Source organism: Thunnus maccoyii, chromosome 13 (assembly GCF_910596095.1).
Source record: "Thunnus maccoyii chromosome 13, fThuMac1.1, whole genome shotgun sequence".
NCBI lineage: Eukaryota > Metazoa > Chordata > Actinopteri > Scombriformes > Scombridae > Thunnus > Thunnus maccoyii.
The window spans coordinates 25282330-25305516 of record NC_056545.1 but is presented as its reverse complement, the minus strand read 5'-3'; the positions used below and the strand labels follow the sequence as shown (position 1 = coordinate 25305516).

Below are 23187 nucleotides of genomic sequence, written 5' to 3'. Positions count from 1 at the left end.
GGTACAGCATTCATTCTCTGCCTTTTAATACTGCACACTTTTTAATAAAAAGGGACCGGTTATTTGAAAGATCTTAACGATGTCACAAAATGCAGACAGTGAAATATTTGCAGGTACATTAGAAGCTGCTAGAAGTTGAAAAACTGGTGGAAAATTGATCTGTTTTTGTAGATTTAATCGAATTTTTTTTAATTTTTTTGCAGAGTTCACTAAACATTTGACTGCAACTAACAATTATTTCTTATTATCAAGTCAGAAACATCTGAAAACGCCCATCACAGTTTCCCAGAGTCTAAGTTGTTTTCTTCAAATAACTTGTTTTGTCCAACTAACAGTCCAAAACATCAAGAAGTTCAGTTTACAATGATATAAAACAGAGAAAAGAAGCAAATCATCACAGTGGAGATGCTCTTCAACATTTTTCTTTGAAAAAATGACTTCAATCAATCATCAAAACTGTTGAGGATAATTTTTCTGCTGATCATTTCAGTTCTACATAGAACTTCATCCTGCAGAGTAACTGCTGCAGAGGACATTACAGGCCAAGGACATGTCACATCCTGCCTGGACAACAACCTCTATATGCTGTAAAACATTTGGAAATGGAATTCACAGATGAGCTGGACACGAGCCAAGCACTAAACACCACAGAGACAGCACTTCAACACTGTGTGCAGCAATACAAGATGGGTGTGTGCTCTCTGCAGCTCTATGTAAATGCTACTGGACTTTTGACACGTTCAGTAGCAAGGAGTAAAGCCCCTCCGCTATTGTGTTTTCATAACACTTGACCCCGGATGTCAACGTGCCATTATTGCAATATTAAGCTCTTGCTTACAGATAAAGAATGTAAAAACACAATGCCAAAGCACAATGCAGCACACGGCAGGCAGGGGAGGAAGGAGGATAACTGTGACACGCACACATGGTTTGTTAAAAAGCCATTAGTCTAAAGGGTGAAAGCAGGAGACATCAAGCCTGAGAGAGTCGTCTGACTGATGAGCTTAGTATATTTCCTCTCAGAGAACCTCTCTGCGTCAGTGGGATTGAATGCGTTGGGGAACAAGAAGAAAAATAACTGAAAATGATGTGAGAAAGGAGCAAAAATAAAAATGAAAGTATGAGTAAGAAAACAAAAATAGGAAAAGAAAGTTTTAAACGGAGAGGCTAAGAACGACAGAGATGGGAGAGAAGGGGGAACGCCCTAATAGACCTTGCAATGAATCACAGTCATGAGCAATGACAGGCTGAAAGCCCAGGCAGGCGGGACCATGAAGATGAAGACGGGGCAGCTGGGAAGGTCACAGAGCCGGTGGAGCTGGGGAGTGCTGCTCTCTAGACTCAGCCTGTCTACATACAATTTAATGGACACATTCTGCACACAGGACCAGATAAAGAGTGGGGAGGGCGGCGCGGGTCAGAGAGGACACAGAAGTACACAGGTCACCTGTACTGATGCTTTAGGATAGATCTGCCTTTAATTAAAAACGTTCACCTATCTGATGAATCATAAGATGATATAAAAGAGATTTAGATTATCACAGAGTTTGGACTCAATATGTCCTTCTGATTTTATGACTTTGTATCTTTAAATACGACCATATTGTTTTTAAAACTGGCTTCTTTTTTATGTCCATAAATCACTTAACTTGCCCTGCCTCTGTTGCTTTTGCTGAGCTAGGCTCAACACATCCTGGACCTCTCCCTGTACTGAACATTCATTTTCTCTTCTGATTCTTAGAAAGACTGCAAACAAGCACATTTCTCAAAATGTCAGTGTTTCTTTAATTAGGCAGCACAGCATTTCCTTCTATTGTTATACCAAGAACATTTATCTGCACCTCTCAGACTAGAAGAGTGAATTAAATAACCACTTAGCACTACCACTTCCAGGTGTCAAGGATTGTTTACTTATGCATGTTTTTTTTGCACTTAAGTTCAGATAACGTCAAGGACTTTCAGTCTTAAGCAGGTTTAAACTCAGATTTGACCGACATATTATGGTCATTATGATTATTTAGCATTAGATAAATACATAAGATATTCCAGACATTTTCAACTGCAGTGAGCCCTCTACTATGTTACCTTGCACTGATGATGTCACTCACACCACTACTACTATTAATCCTGCATTATTAGAACTTACAGTAATTTCTAGTCTTTGAACTTCAACCCTCTCCCCCTCCTCGATGTCAGACCTCCATTCCTCCCTCGCCTGGGGGTCCATTCCTGTCTCTTCAATGGCTTTGTATGTGTGTGTGTGTGTGTGTGTATGTGTGTGTGAGACAGTTTCCCAGACAGGGCCGGATGAGCTGTGCTCTGTCAGACCCAGCTGAGCCTAATGTTCTGAGCCTTTGCTCATTGTTCCCATTTTGAACAAATAGAGCATTTATTTTTGTTTGGCTTCTATGGTTAATTGAGAAAAAAAAAAAGTTTAAAAAGTGTCCGGAGCTCTCCTAAATTAAGACATCAAAGAGTCTGATAAATATACAGCAGCACATTTCACAACAGGCCACCAGACCAGCTGTTCAAGAAAGTCTTTACTTCACTGAGAATGACTGATCAGTAGTGATGAAATGGGCACTACTGTGAAACCACAGCAGGTAGACAAGAGGATAGGTTTTTTTTCACAATTATAGTAAAATTTTTAACAAAAATATATAAGAATTTTCAATCAAAAACTTCAAAATTAGACATGAACATGGTCCAGCTCGCTTTGTGATCGCAATTCCTTGTAGTCCAATTAAACAATGTAAAGACTTTGAGGTGGATGGCAGGAAAAAAAATGAACACAGAGAGAGTGTAAATAATTACAGCCACTGTGGAAAACACAAAACAGCCAGTTTCAGACATGCTTTTATGCACGTGCACAAGATCCCTCGTGAATACTAATTTCCTGTGAGAGGCTCCTTCAGTCTCTCCCACAGGGCAGAGTCAATCAGAGCCAGCTTAAGGTCCTCACTGATCGATCTGTGCTTCCCAGAATCTGACATTTGAGGTGCGACAGAGTCTGTCTGGGCTCACATCTCATCCTCCGCTGAGAGTTTAACACAGGTCAGGTACTGAGCTGAGGACCTCTGCATTACTGGGGTATGGTGGTAGTTGATGAGTAAACACACCATGCTCTCCCTTAAGGGGATGAAGGGCTCTTCTCCTTGGTGACAGCACTGCCATCCTACCCCTGTGTAAGTGTTTAAATGCATGTCATTTGCCATGTTTTCCCTTATCTTTCTCTAGCTACACCTACACACACGTCCACACATACATAGACTCATACCTGTGGCGTGACCTAATGCATGATTGAAGACACGTAGGCCATGGTAACTGCGATCAAATGCATGATTTAAGGCACGTAGACCATGGTGACTGCTTTCATCATGGTTTTTTCATTGTATGCTGTATACATTGAATAAACAGAAAAGCTTGCATTTGCAGAGCCACATGTAACCTGGCATCTCACAATCACTTAACTTTTATAGTTTTAGCATTTAAGTACAATATGTCCAAATATTTGGACAGTACATAATAACAATAATATGAACTGTAACACAACATTAAGTTTGGTATATATTAATTATATATATGTACAGGATGTCCTATGCATGTATGTGTGTGTGTGTAGGTCATTCACTGTCTGTCAGGTTGTGGCATGTTGATATATATTGGGCAGCAAGATATGTCTTATCATCTTCTGGGAGAGTTTTGAGTGTTCACTACGCTCTTTGAAATCTGAAACTACAGAGTTAAACTTGTTACAGTAAATGCTCCTATTTCATTGTTTTACATTGTAGGAGGAAGTGCATCTCTGTCTCAACCTCACCTGTCGAACAGTGACCACATATTCTGTTTTCTTTCGGTTGCCATGGTTTTTTCTTTTCAATTGCCGATTTGTGGTCACTGAGCGTGTACTTGATGAGGATCTGTCTCTGCTTTCTGTCTCTGACAGTACAGAGATATTCTGCTGATTCATAATCTCCTTTCAGGGCCAGATAACGTTCTAATCTACTTTGGCTTTTAGTTTCTTCTTTCTAATTTCCCAGATAGGTTTCTTTACATTGTGTTATAATTTAGTTTACTTTGATTGGCGTTTGGAGAGCAGTGTTGGTGTGAGACTGGTCAGAGTGTGTCTGAGAGGAGGCAGTTAGTCTCATTACCAACTGAGATAGGGGACTCTTTTCTGGGCTCAGCTCTTGGATTTAGAGGGCTTTGGAATGGAGGGTGTCTAGGGAGCTGGATTTAAGTTGATTAAGAAATTTGAGTGCTCTCTTTTGAATGTTAATTATCAGGTATTAGGTATTTGCCTAATTCTTCTCGACATGCGTTGCTTGGTGTTTTTCTGTGTACTTGAAAATGTATCTGCAGAATTCTGCATATACAGGGTTGCTGCACACTTTTTTAAATCAAATTTGATACTTTTTAAGACCTTTTAAAGACCTTCGACAGAGAAAATGTAATACCCTTTCCACAGCAAAACAAATGCACATTAGGGCTGAACTTGTTTGAAATCAATTTGACAACATTAATAGGGATATTTTTGTATCTCCATATAACAATCATATGTAAAATCACCTTGAATGAACTGCATGCTAAGAACTGTCAAAAAATCTTTACAAAAAGAAACAGCTGGACCGGACTGAGTCGCGACCGAAGACCCAACCATATTTATATAAGTGAACCCTGTGGGGAAGTTTATTTCTCATGACCTTAAATTCTGAAAATCTAATTTAAGACTTATAGCTACTGTATGTTTATGATGACTGAGTGGACCCCATACTTCACTACCATACAGCACAATAGGCTGGACGATGCTATCAAATATTTTAAGCCAGATTTTAATTGGAATTTGGAAATTTCACTTCATAGTTCTTTTAGCACGCCATACCCTACACTGTGGTCTCATTTCACTCTCTTCTTGTGGTAATCACAGGCACACATGTCTCTCGTTCCTTTATTGATAGGTTAAGGGTGACATCAGGCTTTGTGTACGGCTATAATCAGACAGATTTACTGTGCCCTCGGCAGCTATTTGCACCTAAACATCAAATGATCTTCCAGCAGGCTTACAATAGCCCCGTTTTCGGTTTCACTTTAATTAGGCTGCAGTTTGACTGAAATGTCCGCCAACAATAGGACTGTAATAACAACTGGCACGGGGCTGACCCTCCCATCGGCTTTGTTCCCGTCTCTCACAGCAGCTTTTCTGGCTCCGCAGATGAAAATGATATAAGAGCTTGTTTCCTGACTCTTCCGTTTGGAAGCAGAGAGAAGATGGAAGCGAACGTCGATGGTCAAAGCTGCCTCTTCAAAGTGACCATTAATTATGCTGCCTCAAGAGGCCAAACATAAATTACAAATGGGTGACTCTATACTAAAGAGCCAATTAGTATTGAGTTATTACCTTTATGACCTTAGTCCACAGCAGAGAGGAGAGGGGCCACAAAGTGCATGTGGATGTATTGATAACACTGAACCTCACTAACCTTTATCAGAACAGGAGCATGACAGAGAAAGAGAAAGAAAAAGCGAGCATCGTGGATGTGGTTGTCTATCAGGCGACCGTTGTAGTCTCTGTGCCTTCGCTGTCCTGGAACTACAAACTGTGTGACAGATCAAGCAGTCTCTCCGGTCATTAGGCCTGTAATTGGTGGCTTCGGTGCGGACCGAGGCCACATGACACTGAAAAAGCCTGACCTTTCAGCAGACATATGAAGCTTAACACGCCCTCTGACAGTAACCTTTTCCCTCTGCTCAACATGAGGTGGGGCCAGTGGTCACATATGTCCTGCTGCAGAGCACTCAACTAGGCTCCTCGTACGGTAACTAATGCGCAAACACTAGACGTCACTTACGCAAACATACAATCCATATCAACGCCTTATCCTCAGAAACAGAAATCCCTGTAGGAGGTGATGGAATTCACTAGAAGAAGGAAAAAATAAAGATGCAAATAACAGCCGTTCTCATAAATCTCTGCTGATCCTCCTCATAAGTTGAACACCAAAATATTTGGGAAATCGTTCTGAAGCAGAGTTGTAGTTCCTCACATTGTCTGCAGTATATTTAGTGTCTTACATGTTATATGTTAAGAAGTTCCTTGGAAACCTGGTTTAACAGACAGGGCTATAAAAGCATTCTTGTCTTTATTCTCTTTAGATAAAAAAAACATTGATTGTGAACAGGTTTGTGAAAAACTGCCACAAGTTCTCTGGAAAAACATATTCATCAGATATGCAAACAGATATGCATCATGATCAAATGCCCTTAGGACAATACAGTATAGGGGCACTCACTTGTTCTAAAAATAGACATTTTAAGGTTAACTGCCTAATAGTCTGTGAATGAATCCAATTACAAGTCAGGCACATGGCGCACATGGAGAAAATGCACAAACATAAAGGATCACAGCTCGAATCAAGAATAGTTACTCCAGGAGGGGACTCATTATGCCACGCACTGAAACACTCCTAGTAGCCAAATCTTCTTACTGCATTCCTGATACTTGCAAATAATCACACTGTGTTGCTAAGCCCTTTGTGAGAGCGGATCATAGGTTCCATAGTTAAATCCAGACCAATGGGAATGAGGCGCCATTAAGGGCTTCGTGTTGCTAGACCCATCTGTCCTGGACTGAACTGAGATTTGCAATTCCAGTGAGGTTACTATTTGACAGAAGTTCGTTTAAATTGCTCTCACCCAGGACACAGCAGAGAGGGGTGTAGACATCAGACCAGCTGACTTTGTTTAGACTTTGAATCCCTTTAAAAAACTTGTTTTATAAATTCACATTTGTACACTGATTGTTTGTATAATGCTTTCTTCTATTTACAAATCTAATTAAGTTTGTTAACGACTGTCTCAAGTTTAATTTGATTGTAGCATTTCATATTAAATTTTGTCTTATTATTTCTTTTCCACAAGCGCCCAGCTGGTGGCGGAACCTGTGGAATTTATGGGTACTGAACCAGTCATCTTCTATTTATATACCAGTGTCTTTAAACACACTCCTGCTGCCCAAAGACCCACATCATAGTGTATATCTCAACAATGTGATCCATCGTAGTCTGTATACAGGTCCTGCATCTTATCAGACAGAACACCAGACTGTCTGTTGGTCACCTGCAATTTTATCTCATCTTGTCAGATGTTTCCATCACAGAGGATCTGCTGTGTGTTTTACCAACACACAGCGCAGTGTGACCATTAAACACCCGACCTCAGAGGAGGGAAGGGTGAATCAAAGTTCACTGAGCTGTATATGAAATACAAACTATTGATCTAACAACTCATCCCATTGTTCAGACCATTTATCACTGGGAAAGCTCGGTCTATTTTTAGCAGTTATCATCACCTGTGCCTTTTCATACTTGGTCATGCCAGAGCTACATGCTATTAGACCCAAAACTAAGATAAATCTTCAATCTGAATGACGAAATGACTCCTCTTCCTCTTGAACTAGACTTTGCAAGCTGGGACCAGTCTGCCTGGTGCTAAGAGTTTTAGCATTTGCTAGCTGGCATGCTGGCACACAAACACGATGATTACATAGGCAAATCTTTAATCCCACTGGGCTTAATGGGCTCCTTAAACTGGGTATTAGGGGGGCAGCTAAGCCAGGTGATTGTCAGCACTTGGCTCCATGGACACGGAGAACACAGATGGGAACACATCACAATAACAATGCATAAGCATAGGGACATGCAAAAAAACAAGGTGGGCTATATAAAAACACAGATGCACAGATCCAGTGTATCTGTGACAATGAGCGCTTTGCTTCATTGTTTCCATTACGTCTGTGCCACAGGGACTTCATATCCCCAGTGAGATGACAGGTGGGTGAATGGTGTGTCTGCAAACACAGTAATGTGCCACTACTGTCTAACACCTCTGTGAAGGCTGGAAAAAATAAAATAAGTACCCGAGGGCTTACACTGAACCGAATACCGCATCCCTTCAATATAAATGGGTGGGAGGAGTGGGAGCTGTCATCTCACTTTTAAATGAAAACCTGAAGAGTGTGAGACTAAAATAAAACTGCGAGACAAAGATGCAGAGAAAAGCAGGGTGTGAAAGTGAATGGAGCCTGACTTGCATGTGAGAGAGGTCTCTGGCCTGTGATCCCTACCGGATAGCCTTCTGTTTTCTTCTGGCACCACTTCAGTAGAGCGTTTCTCTTAGATCCTCCATACTCCCGCGCCAGTGCAGCCAAAGGGTCCTTTCTTTCCACACTGTCATCAGGGAAATAAGAACCGCAATCACAGAGGGAGAAAGAGAGAGAGAGAGAGAGAGAGGCAGCTTCAGTATGATAAGTGTAGTGTGTGATTCCCCTGCAAAAACGTTAAATTCACATTCACACTCAAACAAACATGAACATGAGCTTCATAAATATTTGGATAAGGACACACTGACGTTTTAGCCACACGCAATACTTCAGTTATGTCTCATAGTACATAGTTATTCCTGGGAGCTATTTCAGCAGATTAGCATTGTGCTCCTTTCGGTAAGCATTCTTCCCCAGACGACAATCCTTTGTAAGAAATAACTTCTACACGTAACATCATTCTTTCCAGATTTCTCGTGAGGATGCTTCAGGGACCTTAAACTTTTACTCCTCACTATTTCGTAAACATTACTTTTTAGATCAGAAAAGTAAGATGAACAGCTGAAAACCACCTTATAATGTAACACATTACAATAATGAGATAATTAAGTAAACTAATTAATGCATTCATGTACAGTGGAAATATTTCATACAGGATGACAGCTCTAAAACATACTACATACATTAACTCTATGTGTAGCTTAAACCGTTAAAGGCATAGAGACATAATGACAAAGGGAAATGTCGCTAGAATGATTTAATGGCCTGTGTAGGGATGGAAAAAATTAAAATGCATTGTAATAAAGAATTGAAGTGATCCATTTGTACAATTCTTTGGTAATTCTTTAATTTTTCCTGTCTTTAATGTACCTCCCAGAATTATGTGATATTCTAAGATTTCCATTATCAGAGACAGCTGGATTGATGGAAGCTTCTTTGCAGTTTAGTATGTTTGTATTGGAGTTTAAGTTGGTTCAAGATTACTTTGGAGTGGCGCAACTATATATAGTTCAGCACGTTCAGTCCGCCTATATATAGTTTGTGTGCTTTAACACAGTTTTTATTTATCTCCCTATTAATTTTCCTGTTCTAGGTCTACAGGCAATGTTAACATGTTTATACTGTGGTTTACATGTTTACACAGCCACAGGGGGAAATTCCAAGTGAGATATCTGATTGGTTAAATGCCCGTCTGCAGTATTCTTCAGAGGGTCTGATCCCCAGGGTTTGTGCTGGAGCTGAGGCCATGGGAAGACTGAGACGCGGTCATTGCTCTGAATATGGTAAACATTTCACACGTCACAGCAGCTCTGCTGTAAAATTCATTATTTCTCCTGTTTGAAGCACCGCAGGGCCAGAAGCAGCAAGATCCTGTCAAAATGAATGTTGCAGAGGCAGGATGTACTGTACATGTGCATGCATATATCAACAGTGATAAAGCAGCGTTATCATAACCCTTATACCATACCAAACACGGTAATGGACTGCTGCTATTTGAGAGGGAAGGTCTGCATGAAGATGAGCTAAACAGAGAGAAAGAATACAGTACAAATAATCTTTGCGGTTGTGTGTGTGAGTGATCTTTGAAAATGGCACATCTGTAAATTGAGATGGTGAAGAGCAGTAAGCCTAGATGAGGAGGAAGAGGTGAGGCTGGATGGACAGGTTTTTTAGTCTCCAGGTAACTGAGGGTAATGTTTATTAATGTCAACAGTATGTCTGTGGAAGTTGAGGGTGTTGTTCAGAACGATGGCCAAGGATTTAACTGCTTCAACCAACATCACCGTCTCACTGTGACAACACTGGATTCAAAAATCAAACACTGTAAAATGTTAATGTTACCTCAAACACTAAGTCATCTACCTTAAAAGTTACCATTTGCAGTTGTGTATGAGTATGAGCTGTGTATGCTACAATGATTGTTTTTGGATAAAGAGAGGAGTGGTTTATGCGGGAAAATGACAGCTGTTGATGCCAGGAGTCAGTCGATCAAAGTATGTTTGTTTAACATCCGTCTCTCTGCCCTCTCTGATAAGCAAACACTCAAACTACTGTGTCAAAGCTACATGTGTCGCAACCACACTGTTGGCTAGAAAAGTTGTGCACGTCTTCTTAGCTGGAATTTAAGTATTTAACACTGAATTTCAGCCCAATGTGTTGACACTTAGAAAACCTAGAAGGACACCGAGTAAGAGTTACATATATACCGGAACCTGTTACCAAGTATCTTAAAGAGGAACTTCTATTACACAAAAATGCAGAACTGAAACTGTATTTTCTGTAAATCATTCTTCTTCTGGTAAAAAAACATCTCACCTTTTTTTTAAGCCTATTCTGAACCCTGAAGTTGTATTTTTTTTTTTTATACATTTCAGAAACAAGGCTCAATATGAGACAAAAATACTTGTTAATGTGTCGTCTTTTTCTTCCTCTAATGAATTTCCAGCAGGCTGTACACTGAAAAGCATACCCTCTATATACAAGGGTTTGCTGATTATCTTATATTTTTTAATACAGGCCAGTTGCGTGGAGAAATTTTAAGATTGCTCCACTAATAGGTTGAAAATTAATTTCAGATACAAAAATAAACCTAAAGAGAAAGCCGAAAAACCCAGATCTGACAAATCCCTGAATAACTGTTAACATGCCTGTTTTGTTGCAGTGTTGTTGGTCAGAGCACGTTAACATATGTGTGTTAAAGACAGTACAATGTGTGTCATAATATAAACTGATGTTTACATCTCTCCAACTAAAGGAAACAAATGTTTTGCTGTTTCCAAAGTAAAGGAGGTTGGTGAGATTATTTCACCGGTTTTAAGGAAACCCCGCACAACTAAACAAGTGGAGTTATCTCACAGAATTATCAGACAAAAGCCTCTGGGTAAGCACACCTGAGCTTGCTGTTGGCTCGGTTGTAGCTGAAGGATGCCGTGCGGTTGCCGAGGGAGGAAGGAGTTTTGATAACAGACTCTAGGGAAGGGCTTTTCCTCATAAGGCTGGCAGGTTTCATGTCTTCTCCGCAGCCCGACAACTTATCTGAGGGATCAAAAAGATGCAGGAAAGAGAGAGAGTCACCGGAGAATGTGAGGAGCCAGTCAAAAACGGAGGGATAATAATATACTTTTTGAAACACATTCTGATAAATCACATTGTTCAATGCTTTATGTAACAGGACAGTGGGACAATAACAACATTCAAGAACAGGGCATGAAAAGACAAGACAAAAACAAATGGAAAATTTACAAATCTGTCCATAATGTGACTGACTGGGAATGTCCTATTACATTTACTTTTCAGCCTGGTCTTCAAAACACCCCAAGCAACCCTGCCTGAGGGCGTCCTGTTAAATCTGACTCATAAAAGGCTGATTTTACCGAAACAGCTAAGACCATTAAAAATAATTTCTGTTCAATGCTTGATGATCAAGTTACTTTCTGTGTCTCAGTCAACTCATCCAGGAAGGAGCTGTAAACCACATTTACAGTATTTGCTCTCTTAGACCAAAGTCATAAAACTACCCACAAAAACAACAGCAGTCGGATGTTTGCACATCTTAGTTCCTTTTCATTTTTTTGAATTAATTACATCTGACATTTACTAATTTCTACAGGTGCTGCCTCACAGTAGTATGTTGGCTGGCTGTCAGTATTCCTGAAAGCAGTGTTCAAGGACTATAATTTGTCTAAGTATGACAGCTAACTGGAATATGAATATAAATATAAATATGATTGTAAATCAAACACCACAACTGTCATCTGAAATCATCTCTGCAGTACATACCATGATGATGAGAGAATTCTCCATGATTGATTCTTTTTTCCAAAGTCTTTGATAGGGGCTTTATGTATGACTGTCTCTAGAAGAACATAAAACACAACAGGGGTCACACATATCAGAATACCAAACCTCGTCACTTACAGGAAGTCTTCTTCATGTTTAACGGTAAAATATGCTCATGTAAACCTGGATAGGAGAGACCGCAGCAGCCGGTGCTGTGCGTACAGGGATTCCACTCAGCGGGCTTCTCGGTGAGGAATGCATTTGAACTGTGTGACCTGGTCCATCTGAAAGACCCCAAAATATAAACATTGATTACGGTTTCAAAAGAGCCGCACATATCATTTTTTTATATCAGTAAATAATTATCACATTGATTCCAAGACTTCAGTGTAGTTACTGTAAATAATGACTCTACAGACAAACAGGCAGAGTATGCCAGACTTTATCTTTGCTCAGATTAAGGAGAAGATGGGTACTGTTCCTACAGCAAAAACAAAAACAGCAGCTTTTCACATTAGCAGCTGGAGAAAGGAAAGAATGGCTGATAGAAAATGACTCCCATCATGACTTCAGTTTAGCCCAAGATAAAACAAAGCATAAAAACAGGCAAGGAAGGAACAGTAGTTTTTACTGTAAAACCTGGTGGAGAATAATATTTGTGAAACGATGATCTTACAGTAGAGATAGAGCTATCAAACCCCAAATACTTTTTAAATACTGAAATATGTTATAGCATCAAGTATAAAAAACTATTTCTTGGTCAGTTTATACAGTCTTGTTTACTTATTCTTTTATTACATATTTCTAATGTTAATGAGTGTAGTGTATTTTATTTAGTCAAAGTTCTGATATTAAAGGACAGGTTGACAATTTTTGAAGTCTGTCTTATAACAACAGTCAGGTGCCGAAATGAACATTGAAACAGGTTTTTCTTGCTGTAATTATTCCTCCTGTTGATACTGAACATTAGAAGATCCCTTCATAATCCACAGTCCTCCTTCTGTGCAAAAATGTATCTAAAAGTTTATCTGAAGCTAATATGAAACTTCAGCTGCCCAAATGAGTCAAATCAAGTGGATATCTTTCAATGTTAAAGTCTTTTTAGTTCCAAAGTCCCTCTTTTTGTTACTATACTTCCACCACAGCTCAACAGGGAAACATAAAGAGGGAATTTGATGCTAAAAAGACTGTCAATGTGGCAGATATTCACTTGATATGACTCACTCAGACTGTTGAACATATAAGATTCACATCAACTTTTAAAAAGCATTTTTGCACAAAATGACTGTGTGGACACACCCTCATCACTTACACTGACAGCACATTTGAAGGGGATCTTTTAATAGCCAGTATGAGCAAGAGGAATGATTACAGCGAGGAAAACCTCTTTCAGTGTTGTGAAAAAAACAACACTGTGAACCTATTAAATGAAAATTTATGTTATATTAAATGTTAAATGATGTTAACCTAGAAAAATGTATTCACATGACAAAGTGAGCTATCAGAAAAAAATAACTGAAACTACACTATTTTCCTGACACTGGTGCTGAAAGCAGCTCTACATACTTGTCATGTCACGTTCACTGTTGAGGTTTTAACGTGCTGTAATTAGGAATGTGCTGTGATACAAGCTGATGGTGCTGAGACAGTTTTTCAGAGAACGTGACAGGAACAAACATTTCCACAGTAACTAAAGCTATTAAAGGAAAATGTCTCCTCATCAGTTGCTGATCCGACACATCAGTTTTGCATGGGTCAAACGTGATTCTACAAACACAGAAAAAAACCACCAACATGCCTGAGGTCAGCTGAGGCCACAGTCCAACACAACTGTACATGACTCTGCTGAAAAGAAATGACAGATATTCACACTGCAGACCAGCTGTTCTCCTCTATAGTTACACTGCTGCAGTAGGGTTCCCTCTCAGCGTGTGTGTGTGTGTGTGAGTGTGTTGAGGTGCTCGGTGCTCACTTTGTCCAACAGTATCAAAGGACTTAATGAGGGATTTGACAGTAGCTCCTGGCTCTGAGTCGGCATCTCCGCTGGCGTCGGCGGGTGTGGTCGGGATCATGGAGATGCCGCACCAGTGACGGCTGTTATCGGAGTCGGACACTTTCACCTCTTCACCTTGGGACCTGACAGACACAATGAACAGAGTTGCTGTGTAGAGACACATACAATACATACACTGAGGGAGACGAGAATCTGACAGGACATCATGTGCATTTGTGAACTGGACTCACTTCACTACTTATTTTATGAGATTACCTGAAGAATGTTCTGAGATAAGAGTGTTTGCTCAATGTATCGACAAGATCATGTGATCATAGTTTGAAGTCTGAACTAAAGATCTGTCATTAACTGATGACCAGTTGCAGATAACCAGATCTAAACTGGGAACACAAAATCTGAACAGTCAAATCATTGGGGCGCTTTCTGCCCATTGCCCCTGGTGAACATTGGACTCTGGGCTACGGATTGAGGGATTTGGAGTGTCGTTATCAGTGATAGATGAGGAAGGAATGACAAGTGAGGAATTTCTTGAACATTGCACTCAACTCACCTCCACAGAATGTAGACTGACAGAGATACGCAACCACAACAAGCTGTACTGGTGTAATTTCATTTATTCATTTACCTAATGAACAACAGTCAAACAGACATACAATACACTTATGTATTCTTTCACAGGCATAAAACCAGTCACAAGTCTTTCTAAGTCTCTCTTTGCAGAATAAATTAACAGCACATTCACTGTATTGTTCATTAAATGGCTTTACTATAGACAGAAAATGACCACACTGTCACCATCTCATCTTTTTCTACATCTTTTTGGCAGTGTCCAAATGTTAACATTTTGAGTGTCAGTACCTTATTTTCTGGTAGAACAATATGGCTTTTAATAGAAATGCACAAATTGAATATCTCTGATAAAAACAGGACTTTAAGTAGAACCTGAGATCCTGAAACCATATGCCATTATACTATTACAGTATGGATACTATCTGATGTATGAAGAGTTCGGCTCAAAGATAAAATAAATCAACCATTTGACAGGTGACATCTCTGTCAAAATGAGTGACTTCACAAAATTTGAAGACCAGATACAGTAAAAAATATGTTGAAGAAATCTCTAAATATGTTTAATATAGTGGTTCAAGACTGGTCAACAAGGAGGAAGTATCAGAGCCTTGAGCGCCCCCTATTTCTATACTAACATGTCAGTAATATGATAAAAAGTGGAATAAAAATGAGTTCCACTAATCATTCGACAGTGATTTTTAAGGGAAAAAAATAATCCTTTTGAGAAACCTGTAGCACAGTCTTCTAGGTCTTTGTGTTAACATGAACCATCAGCCTTTTGGTATGTCTGAGGAGAGTAAAATGACTTTGAGGTACAGCTGTTTGTGTTTGTGGCAGTTCTAAAGTCTAATTTTGGCAGTGCTCTGAATCTGCCAGCATGACAAACATCAGAACCATCCTGGTTATTTTATCTGGCAGTGAGAACAAATTCTATGAATCACTCTGTTAAAAAGGAATAATGCAATGATAAAAAACACATATACATACATACAGTAACAGAGCAGATGATACCAGTATGTCCACATGGATGTCACCCGTTTATGGTAATTGTGTGTTCTATAGTGCCACCTAATGGCAAAATATGACACTGCATTCAGTTTTATTCCAACTGCAGGACCAAAGATCAAACTTCAAACAGGTTTTCTCAGTTGCCGTGAAAAAATTCTCAAATCTACGGTTCATTTTTTCACAACAGTGTATGCATGTCCTGTTGCTTTCATACTGAGGTCAAATTTATAAGTACAAAGACCTTCAAATGATCCAATGATGCATTGTGTTAGCCTCTGTGATCAAAATGAATTCAAGAGCTTTCCTAATGATCTGTATAACTCTCAGATGGAGGAAAAAGTACTTTGGTCAGAGGGAGGACTGAGCCTCTGTGCTGCTGTGAGGACACCACAGCAGAAACATGCCTTGTAAGGCTGCATCATACAAAAATATTTTTGTGTTTATTGTAAAAAATAAATAAGAGAGTGTGACTAGATGGAAAGAAGTGCTTTGACAGCAAATGAGGTTTCGGAGGGGATTTACATATTTTTTTGATTTACATGAATTTGTTGTACTGAGATGTTTGTTTTTGATGTACTTACATTTTTGTATTTTCTGTTTTACATTATTGTCTTGTATATAACATTCACTATTCACATGTCTCTTACTACTGATGGTGAGACAAATGTGAGTAGACTGTTGAAACTGGTGTTTGTACACTATACGTTTATTCAGTTGGTTGTAAGGATAATTGACTTTATTATTTGGTTACTGACTGTACTTCTCAATGAGAAATTCAATAAAGAAACACTATTTCAGTGAGTTCTGTCATATTGACATAGTTCCTTAGACATTTGACTGTCTTGATTTAAAAAATGATAATAGAATATGTTGTTTTGGTGGCAGCGATGAAGTGAAGTGAAGATGAAGTTATTTACTTTTGACATGTGAATTAAATGTTTTGAGTGACTGACAGCCTTTTGCAGATCAAATGAAGGGCTGTACTGCTCAGTATAAAATGGTAAGGTGATTGCTCACAGTGTTTTGAGAACTGCAACAGTGTTTCAGAAAATGTGCTTAAGCAACTGAGAAAAACTGTAAGTCTGAAGTATTTTACAAATCATACTATAAATGTCAAGTTTTAAAGTAAGCTAAGAGGTCAAAGTGAAGGTAATTTGACTGATACAGAAATAGTAAGAAAGGTTAATGTAAGGTCCAGCACAAAAACCAAGAATCACCTAGTTTTTGAATATCAACTGGACTTCCACTTTCACTGTTGCTTTTGCCTTGATATGTGACTTTGTTCTTGCAGACTGCTGTGAATCTAAATTTACTGATTTTCTTTTTCACACTTCATTTTGCTTTTGTAACAGATCATGTACCCTCTACCATCTCAACTTTCTAAAAAGGCACAAAGCAGCTTCACACTGTATAAAAAAGAGAGTCTCAACAAACATATGACATCTCTTCAACACAAGTAAAGAAAATAAACATAAAGAGTACATTCATTGGGAAATAAAAATACAGTATTATTATTGAGAAGGTTCCAAAATTTAAAAACATGTAGAGAAATGGAAGCCAGACTCTGCGTCACCAGACTGTTTGTGTACTGCATTTACATTGGTCACTGTGGTTTAGAATGAGACTGGTTTGACACATTTCATTTTCAATTACACAGGAGGGTAATAAGTGCAACAATAACACTGTCTTCACATGGTGCTGAGGTGGGGGGCACATCTTTAGTGCCCTTCTACTGCCGTCTTGGTATCAAAAGTGGCTCCGGTGCTTATTCTGAAAGAAAAAAAGAAGATGGAAGATGAACTACTGTGTACAATTACCATATAAAGCCTTTTTTAAAATACATTTACATGTGCAGTATAATGAGTATCATCATATTACTCACATTGTACATGTGCAGCAAAACTAGAGACCTTACAGTTCTTAAAATCGTTATTTTAAAAAGCCGACTTCTGACCACTTCTGGACTTTTTAAAACTCCATGCATACCTCATAGGATTAATAAGGTCACTCATAATGTCAATTAAGACTAAATCACCCGGTGATGAAGACGCTATGCAAATGTATCTGAAGCAGATGATGCATAGCATGGGTTTAATCCAGTCATGCCGTGCAGACCATCCTGCTACTTAATCAAAAAAGTAGGAGGGTTATTCATTCAAAGAACAGCAGGTGGCACCAGATACATCTATTTGAACAGCAGGTTTAAAGAACCAGGCAAAGCAGAGCAAACCAAAAAGCTAAGATAGTCCTGAAGGTGCAGTCAGCCAGCATATGGAAAGACAGACAGAGTCAGACAGGCTGAAGCAGCAACACGAAGCCAAACACAGATAGGACAGTCAGTGAAAAGCAGCAGCACACAAGGCAGGGAGACGCAGACTGGCTGAGAGAGGGCTGGCAGGGCAGGGAACTCACCTGGACTTTACATAAGGAGCCTTGTCAGAGGGACATCTTTGACAGAGTCATCACAGGGAGCTGCTGGAGGTGGGGAGCGGACGCAGCGTAACAGCTAATCTTGGGGAAAGTTGCCTCATTTAGCTATGGTCTAAAACCAGTAATGTAACGTACTATATTCACAAAGACTGCATGAAATTTGAACAGAAGACTATTTTATTATTTTTTACTGTTTTTCATATGTGAAAAACTGCTCTCGTGAAGTTTGTGAGGTGTTATAGTGTGACTGAGGATTAAAGGATTATACCATGACGGGCCACACAGATAAACAGAGCGCTATACAGTAGCAAATCTAAGCAGACTTTTTGACCTGGCATGATAATGAAAGGGGACAAGACTGTCAAAAACTGTGGCATTTGCACGCTCAAACACACTGATATACAGTATACTCACACACAAATCAATGCAACGCTCTTTATAAATACATCAGTCACATTACTGTATGGCCACAGTGCAACAACACTACATGAAATCTTAAATAGCATGATATATTGGCGTGAAATATGTTAACTGAAAAGTGCAGTGAGGACAGTGTTAAAGTGGCTTCAGTGCTGCATTGTAACACACTTGGATCAAAGCAGCATTCTGTGCATAGAGCAGATTTGTCACCACTTCTGCCTTCTCATAGAGTAATAATAAACTCTAATCAAGATACTGTTGTTTGTTGTGGAGTGTTTGAGTGTTACTACAGAGCGGTGGTCAGTGTGGAAGAGGGAGACAGAGATGGCAGCAGCTTAAAGGAGTAGAATACACAGAGGGAAATACTGCAGGAGACTGCTAATTTACCAACAGAGTCTGCCAAATCCCAGTAACCTAAACTCTGAAAGGGTTTAATCTTGTGAAATCACAAGACTAAATAATGTCTATACTAAATTCATCCTAGTAAATATTTCATCCTACTTTGATCCCAGATAGGAATTTTGGAAACCTCTTAATCAAGAGATTCATGGGAATTGATATGATAATAATATTATTGTTTGTACCACATGTATAAAACATGACAGTGGATGGGGATATGGCAAGACTCTGGCAGGTATCTCATATTCACATTGTGGTTCAGAGAGAAAGGAACTGCAGCCTGATACTAAAAAAAAAAGGAGGGAGGGGGATTGGTGGAGGGGGAACACTGAAAAAGTGGAGTATGGTAGATATGGTACCTGACTCCCTGCAGGGCCTCTAGGTCTGCGGAAAGCTTTGCACTGCGATCCTGCTCCTCCTGCAGCTGCCTCCTGAGTGTACGCAGCTCCTGTTGGGCTTCCACTTTGATGTCGTTGGCCACCACCACTGCCGTCTGGAGATCCGCCTGGAACCGGCGCCACTCCTCTTTTTCATCCTTAAAGCACAAACAGGATATGTGCAGGTGGATGCAGATGTAGACACATATAGGGAAAGCCATACAGACAGCAATCATCAATAACTGACATGGAGGATGTTTGTGAAAATTTAGATGTAGTTGGACGTCAGCAAATCTTATAAACAAACGGTACACACATACAGGTGAAGGACTTAGTCCAGTATATTCCAGTATAGGCTGGAAAAACTAAATGATAACTAGGAAAATGACTGTCAGTGACATTTGGATATGCGTTAGATGCATCCTGTGCTATCACAATGCAAATTTTGTTAACAACAGTGTTCTTCTTCTTATTATTATTCTTTATAACAGAGATCTGTGAAAGTAAAATATCACAAACCAAATTTCTGAAAACCTCTGAAAGAGGTGTTAAAACTCCGGAGGCTGAAAAGAACAAAAAAAACCTGAATCTGAACCACAAAAGGGCGACAGAACAAAAGGTGCTCTTTGGTTTGCAGCAGGTAACAGACACTTAAAATAGAAATGGAGATATCCCTTGCCACTGAAGTAAAATAAAAAATAAACGTGGGCCTATATTCAGTGTTGTAAACGCAAGGATTAGTACTTTGTAGATTTGTTTTCGGCTGACTTTTAAACTAAAACTTTTCAAATGCTTAAATGTTTTTTCAGCATCTCCTCAGACTTGGTCTCTATCAGTCAACAGTCAGGCAGGAAAAAGGAGAGCAAGTTCCAAGGATCACATTTAATATCAGGGAGGTGACAGAGACATTCAGGGGGATGTGTTTGGTGCACTTGATAATGCCTGTTTTGAATAAAAAAACACCAAACAGAAGTGATACGCATGTAATAATACCATGGAGACAATCTCGATCTGCTAAAAAAAATACATAGCTGCCTGTCTGAACAGCCAACCTGCATGTTCCACAATGCTGCTGGAACAATACTCGGTGGACAGATGACTCAAAGGTCAAACATTTTGGCAAAAAGACAAGGAAAAAATAAATACCAGCACTAGAACATTATCCTAACCTTAAAGTGATACTCCATCCACAAGTTATCTTTTGAGTATTGAGTAAAGAGTATGGTGGCTATGGTCAATTCATTTTTTACACCAGACAATGGCATCCAAACTTTGGTAGGGACATATATCCACTTTATTGCTGTCCATGTGTATGCTCATTATATTCCAAACACTCACCGTTTCACTACAATATAGCTAAATTCACTGCTTCTATGTCACAGTATGGCCCTGCTGCAAGCTCTGAAGCTCTACCAGAGGCAGCACAATTTATCTTGAAAAGGTATGTCACCACAGAAAAGAAGCTTTATTGGTTTTCATATTGAATCCTTCTTACCTTCATCTGTCTATTAAAAACTTTCAGGTGTCGCTCTGCTTCAGTTTTCTGCTCCTCCAGCTTTTTGACAAGATCTGCAATGACAAATTCAAGGTTTTTGAGAACTGCTTCCAAAACTCTGTCAGGTATAACTTACTATAGACTCAGGCAAAGTCACACCCATTAAATACAGCATTCACCACTAAAAAGTACAGTTTTCAGTGTGATGGGGATAAAGCAGCCACATCTATAGAATAAATGTTCCTATGAAAGTAACAGTTACTTATGCACAGAATCACATTATTATCTCCGCCAGGTGTAAGCCTGGAGGGGATCATGCATTTGGTTGTTGTGTGTGTGTGTGTGTGCGTGTCTGTATCTGTCTGCAACAATCTCATATACTACTGGACCCATCAGCCTAACATTTTTTGTGCATATTTATGACTATGCTCAAGGACATCTCGTGGTTGCGGTGATTCACAATTTTTAAAAAACCTATTTTATAACGCCATTCTTTATGAGCCTATCGTAAAGCTTAGACCTTTGTCTTTTCAGCAGTCCTCATGATTTTACAATATCCGTTATGACATAGGAAAAGGCATTTCCAGCAATCGACTAGGCTAAAAACAAGGCTTACTTAGTCTGTTGCAGGCCACATTTTGGCCTTTGCTCAAAAACTGACATCCATAGAAAAGTTTATTCTCATCTTGAACTGGAGCATCTGCAGATTAATTCCATACCTGATATGTTATGATACACTAAAGTTAGGCATGATATGAAATAAAAAAATCCCTGTTTGTTATCTTTGTGGCCATCAGAATTATGAGCGCTGCTGCTAAAATTTCACACAATAATTAATATCAATGGGCTACTAATGATTTTCACTCTAATGCTGTGCAAGAATGATAAAATCCTATGTTATCATGGAATTGTTTTGAGTCATTGACGAGTACATCAAATCCCAAAATCCCTCTCCTCATTCTTCAATGGACAACTATGTGAAAGGTACTGTTATAAGAGTAGCGTACCCGCATTAAGGAATAGGGCAGTGCGTAATGTGTTTGCGTATTGAGTGTATGGTTGAGCAAGTGGCAGAAAAGTGACAATGAATGCAAGTGGAGCAGAGAAAAAGGTTAGCAGTAAGTTGTCAATCTGGCAGTAAATGTACAGTACAGGCTACAGTGTGTCAGTTAATAAATGCTGCAGCTTCTCAAGACAAAGAAAAGTCTCGTCTGTTGTTTTCCCCAACAATCTCATCTGCAGTGCAAAGGTCTGCTGCTGGATTCAAACCTCGGACGTTGCGGTTATGCAGCATGGGTCATAACCAGGAGGCTATCGGAGTGCGCCTGCATCTAATTTTTATAAACATGCAGTTGCCAGCTTATTAGGTACACCTAGCTTAAACTAATGCAATAAATCCTACCTTCATCAAGGTTATAATGTTCTGTTTTTGTTGGAACTGTTTTAAGAGGTATTGATTCAATATTCTGGTCATTTTGGAGGCGTTTCTAATATATTGTCCACCATATTTATATAAATGAGCACAGACTTAAAATTAGAAACATCTCTCAATATAATGCAATACAGTTCAACAGAACCATAAAACTGTCAGGAAAAAGTAAATGACAGTAAGGCTCATTCCCAAAGGTAATAATTCAAGGTTGAAACAAAGACTTAAAAGTGCTTTAACCACCAAACTTAAGACTCCACAGAGCTACAGAGGAACTGATCAGCATGCAAAGAACATACTCTCCATGTCGAGGACGGCTTGGTTGGTGTGGAGGTTGACGGCCCTCTGCTGCTCCACCTGGTCCTCCAGTTCGAAGATGGTCTCCTTCAGCTCCTTCACCTGGTTCTCAGTCTGGATCCCGGCCTCTTCCAGGGAACTCACCCGGTTGTTGAGCTCCTGCTCCCTCCTCTCTGCCCGCTCCTGAACCTGCTGGCATTTGGCCTCCACCTGTGTATGTGTTTGCATTTGTGAGATTAGGTTCAGAAATGGGTTAAAAAAGAGGCAATGTTTTATGTGAAAGTAACTGTTGGCTTTCACTGTGCTAATTAGCTGGAAGCACTTAGGTCACCTTTGGCTCAAGATATTATAATTTATGATATCTTCCAGACATTCTTGTGGTGCAGTGTTTCCATTCCATCTTGATGGTGCTTTTCTACATCTCTGTTTTTCCAAAGATTAGATACAAGATGTTAAGTCTGTATCAAGCCAAGACTTTTGGGTATCCATGATGGCTGGATGAAAAAGACAAGCAGTGTGTGTAGAAACCTCTAAACAACATGTAAATGAAGTAGGCTAAATGTTATGGTATTTATCAGATGAGCTAGACTGTCTTTCGGATAAGTGATGAAAACAAACTCTATTGAGCAGTAAAATGTATTAAGGAGCCAAAGTGAGTCAAACTGGCCTTAATACATTGACATCCTTTGCAATATGACTACTGCATATTAGTGCAATGCGATGTTGGTGCTCAAACAATAGATTTTTCAGCTCTAGCTTCCACCTAATTCCAATCGAGGGTCTAAGGACAGAGATTGTTGTATTGCTGTACAGATTGTAAAACCCCCCTGAGGCGAATTTGTGATTTTTGACATTGGGTTATACAAATAA

The 23187-nt window shown here is 39.4% G+C and overlaps 1 protein-coding gene across 5 annotated transcripts in view; it reads right to left on the bottom strand.

Annotated features, from left to right (window-relative positions):
- The window catches only part of specc1 (sperm antigen with calponin homology and coiled-coil domains 1), an 83364-nt gene that overhangs the window by 11608 nt on the left and 48569 nt on the right, over positions 1 to 23187 (bottom strand). For all 5 annotated transcript variants that reach the window (XM_042430698.1, XM_042430700.1, XM_042430702.1 and 2 more), the window contains 8 exons: positions 22320 to 22527; positions 20592 to 20665; positions 19079 to 19254; positions 13851 to 14014; positions 12062 to 12162; positions 11879 to 11954; positions 10990 to 11134; positions 8123 to 8225 (listed from right to left, as the gene is read on the bottom strand). In XM_042430698.1, coding sequence (XP_042286632.1) covers positions 8123 to 8225; positions 10990 to 11134; positions 11879 to 11954; positions 12062 to 12162; positions 13851 to 14014; positions 19079 to 19254; positions 20592 to 20665; positions 22320 to 22527 — 1047 coding nt within the window. The remainder of the gene's footprint in view (positions 1 to 8122; positions 8226 to 10989; positions 11135 to 11878; positions 11955 to 12061; positions 12163 to 13850; positions 14015 to 19078; positions 19255 to 20591; positions 20666 to 22319; positions 22528 to 23187) is intronic.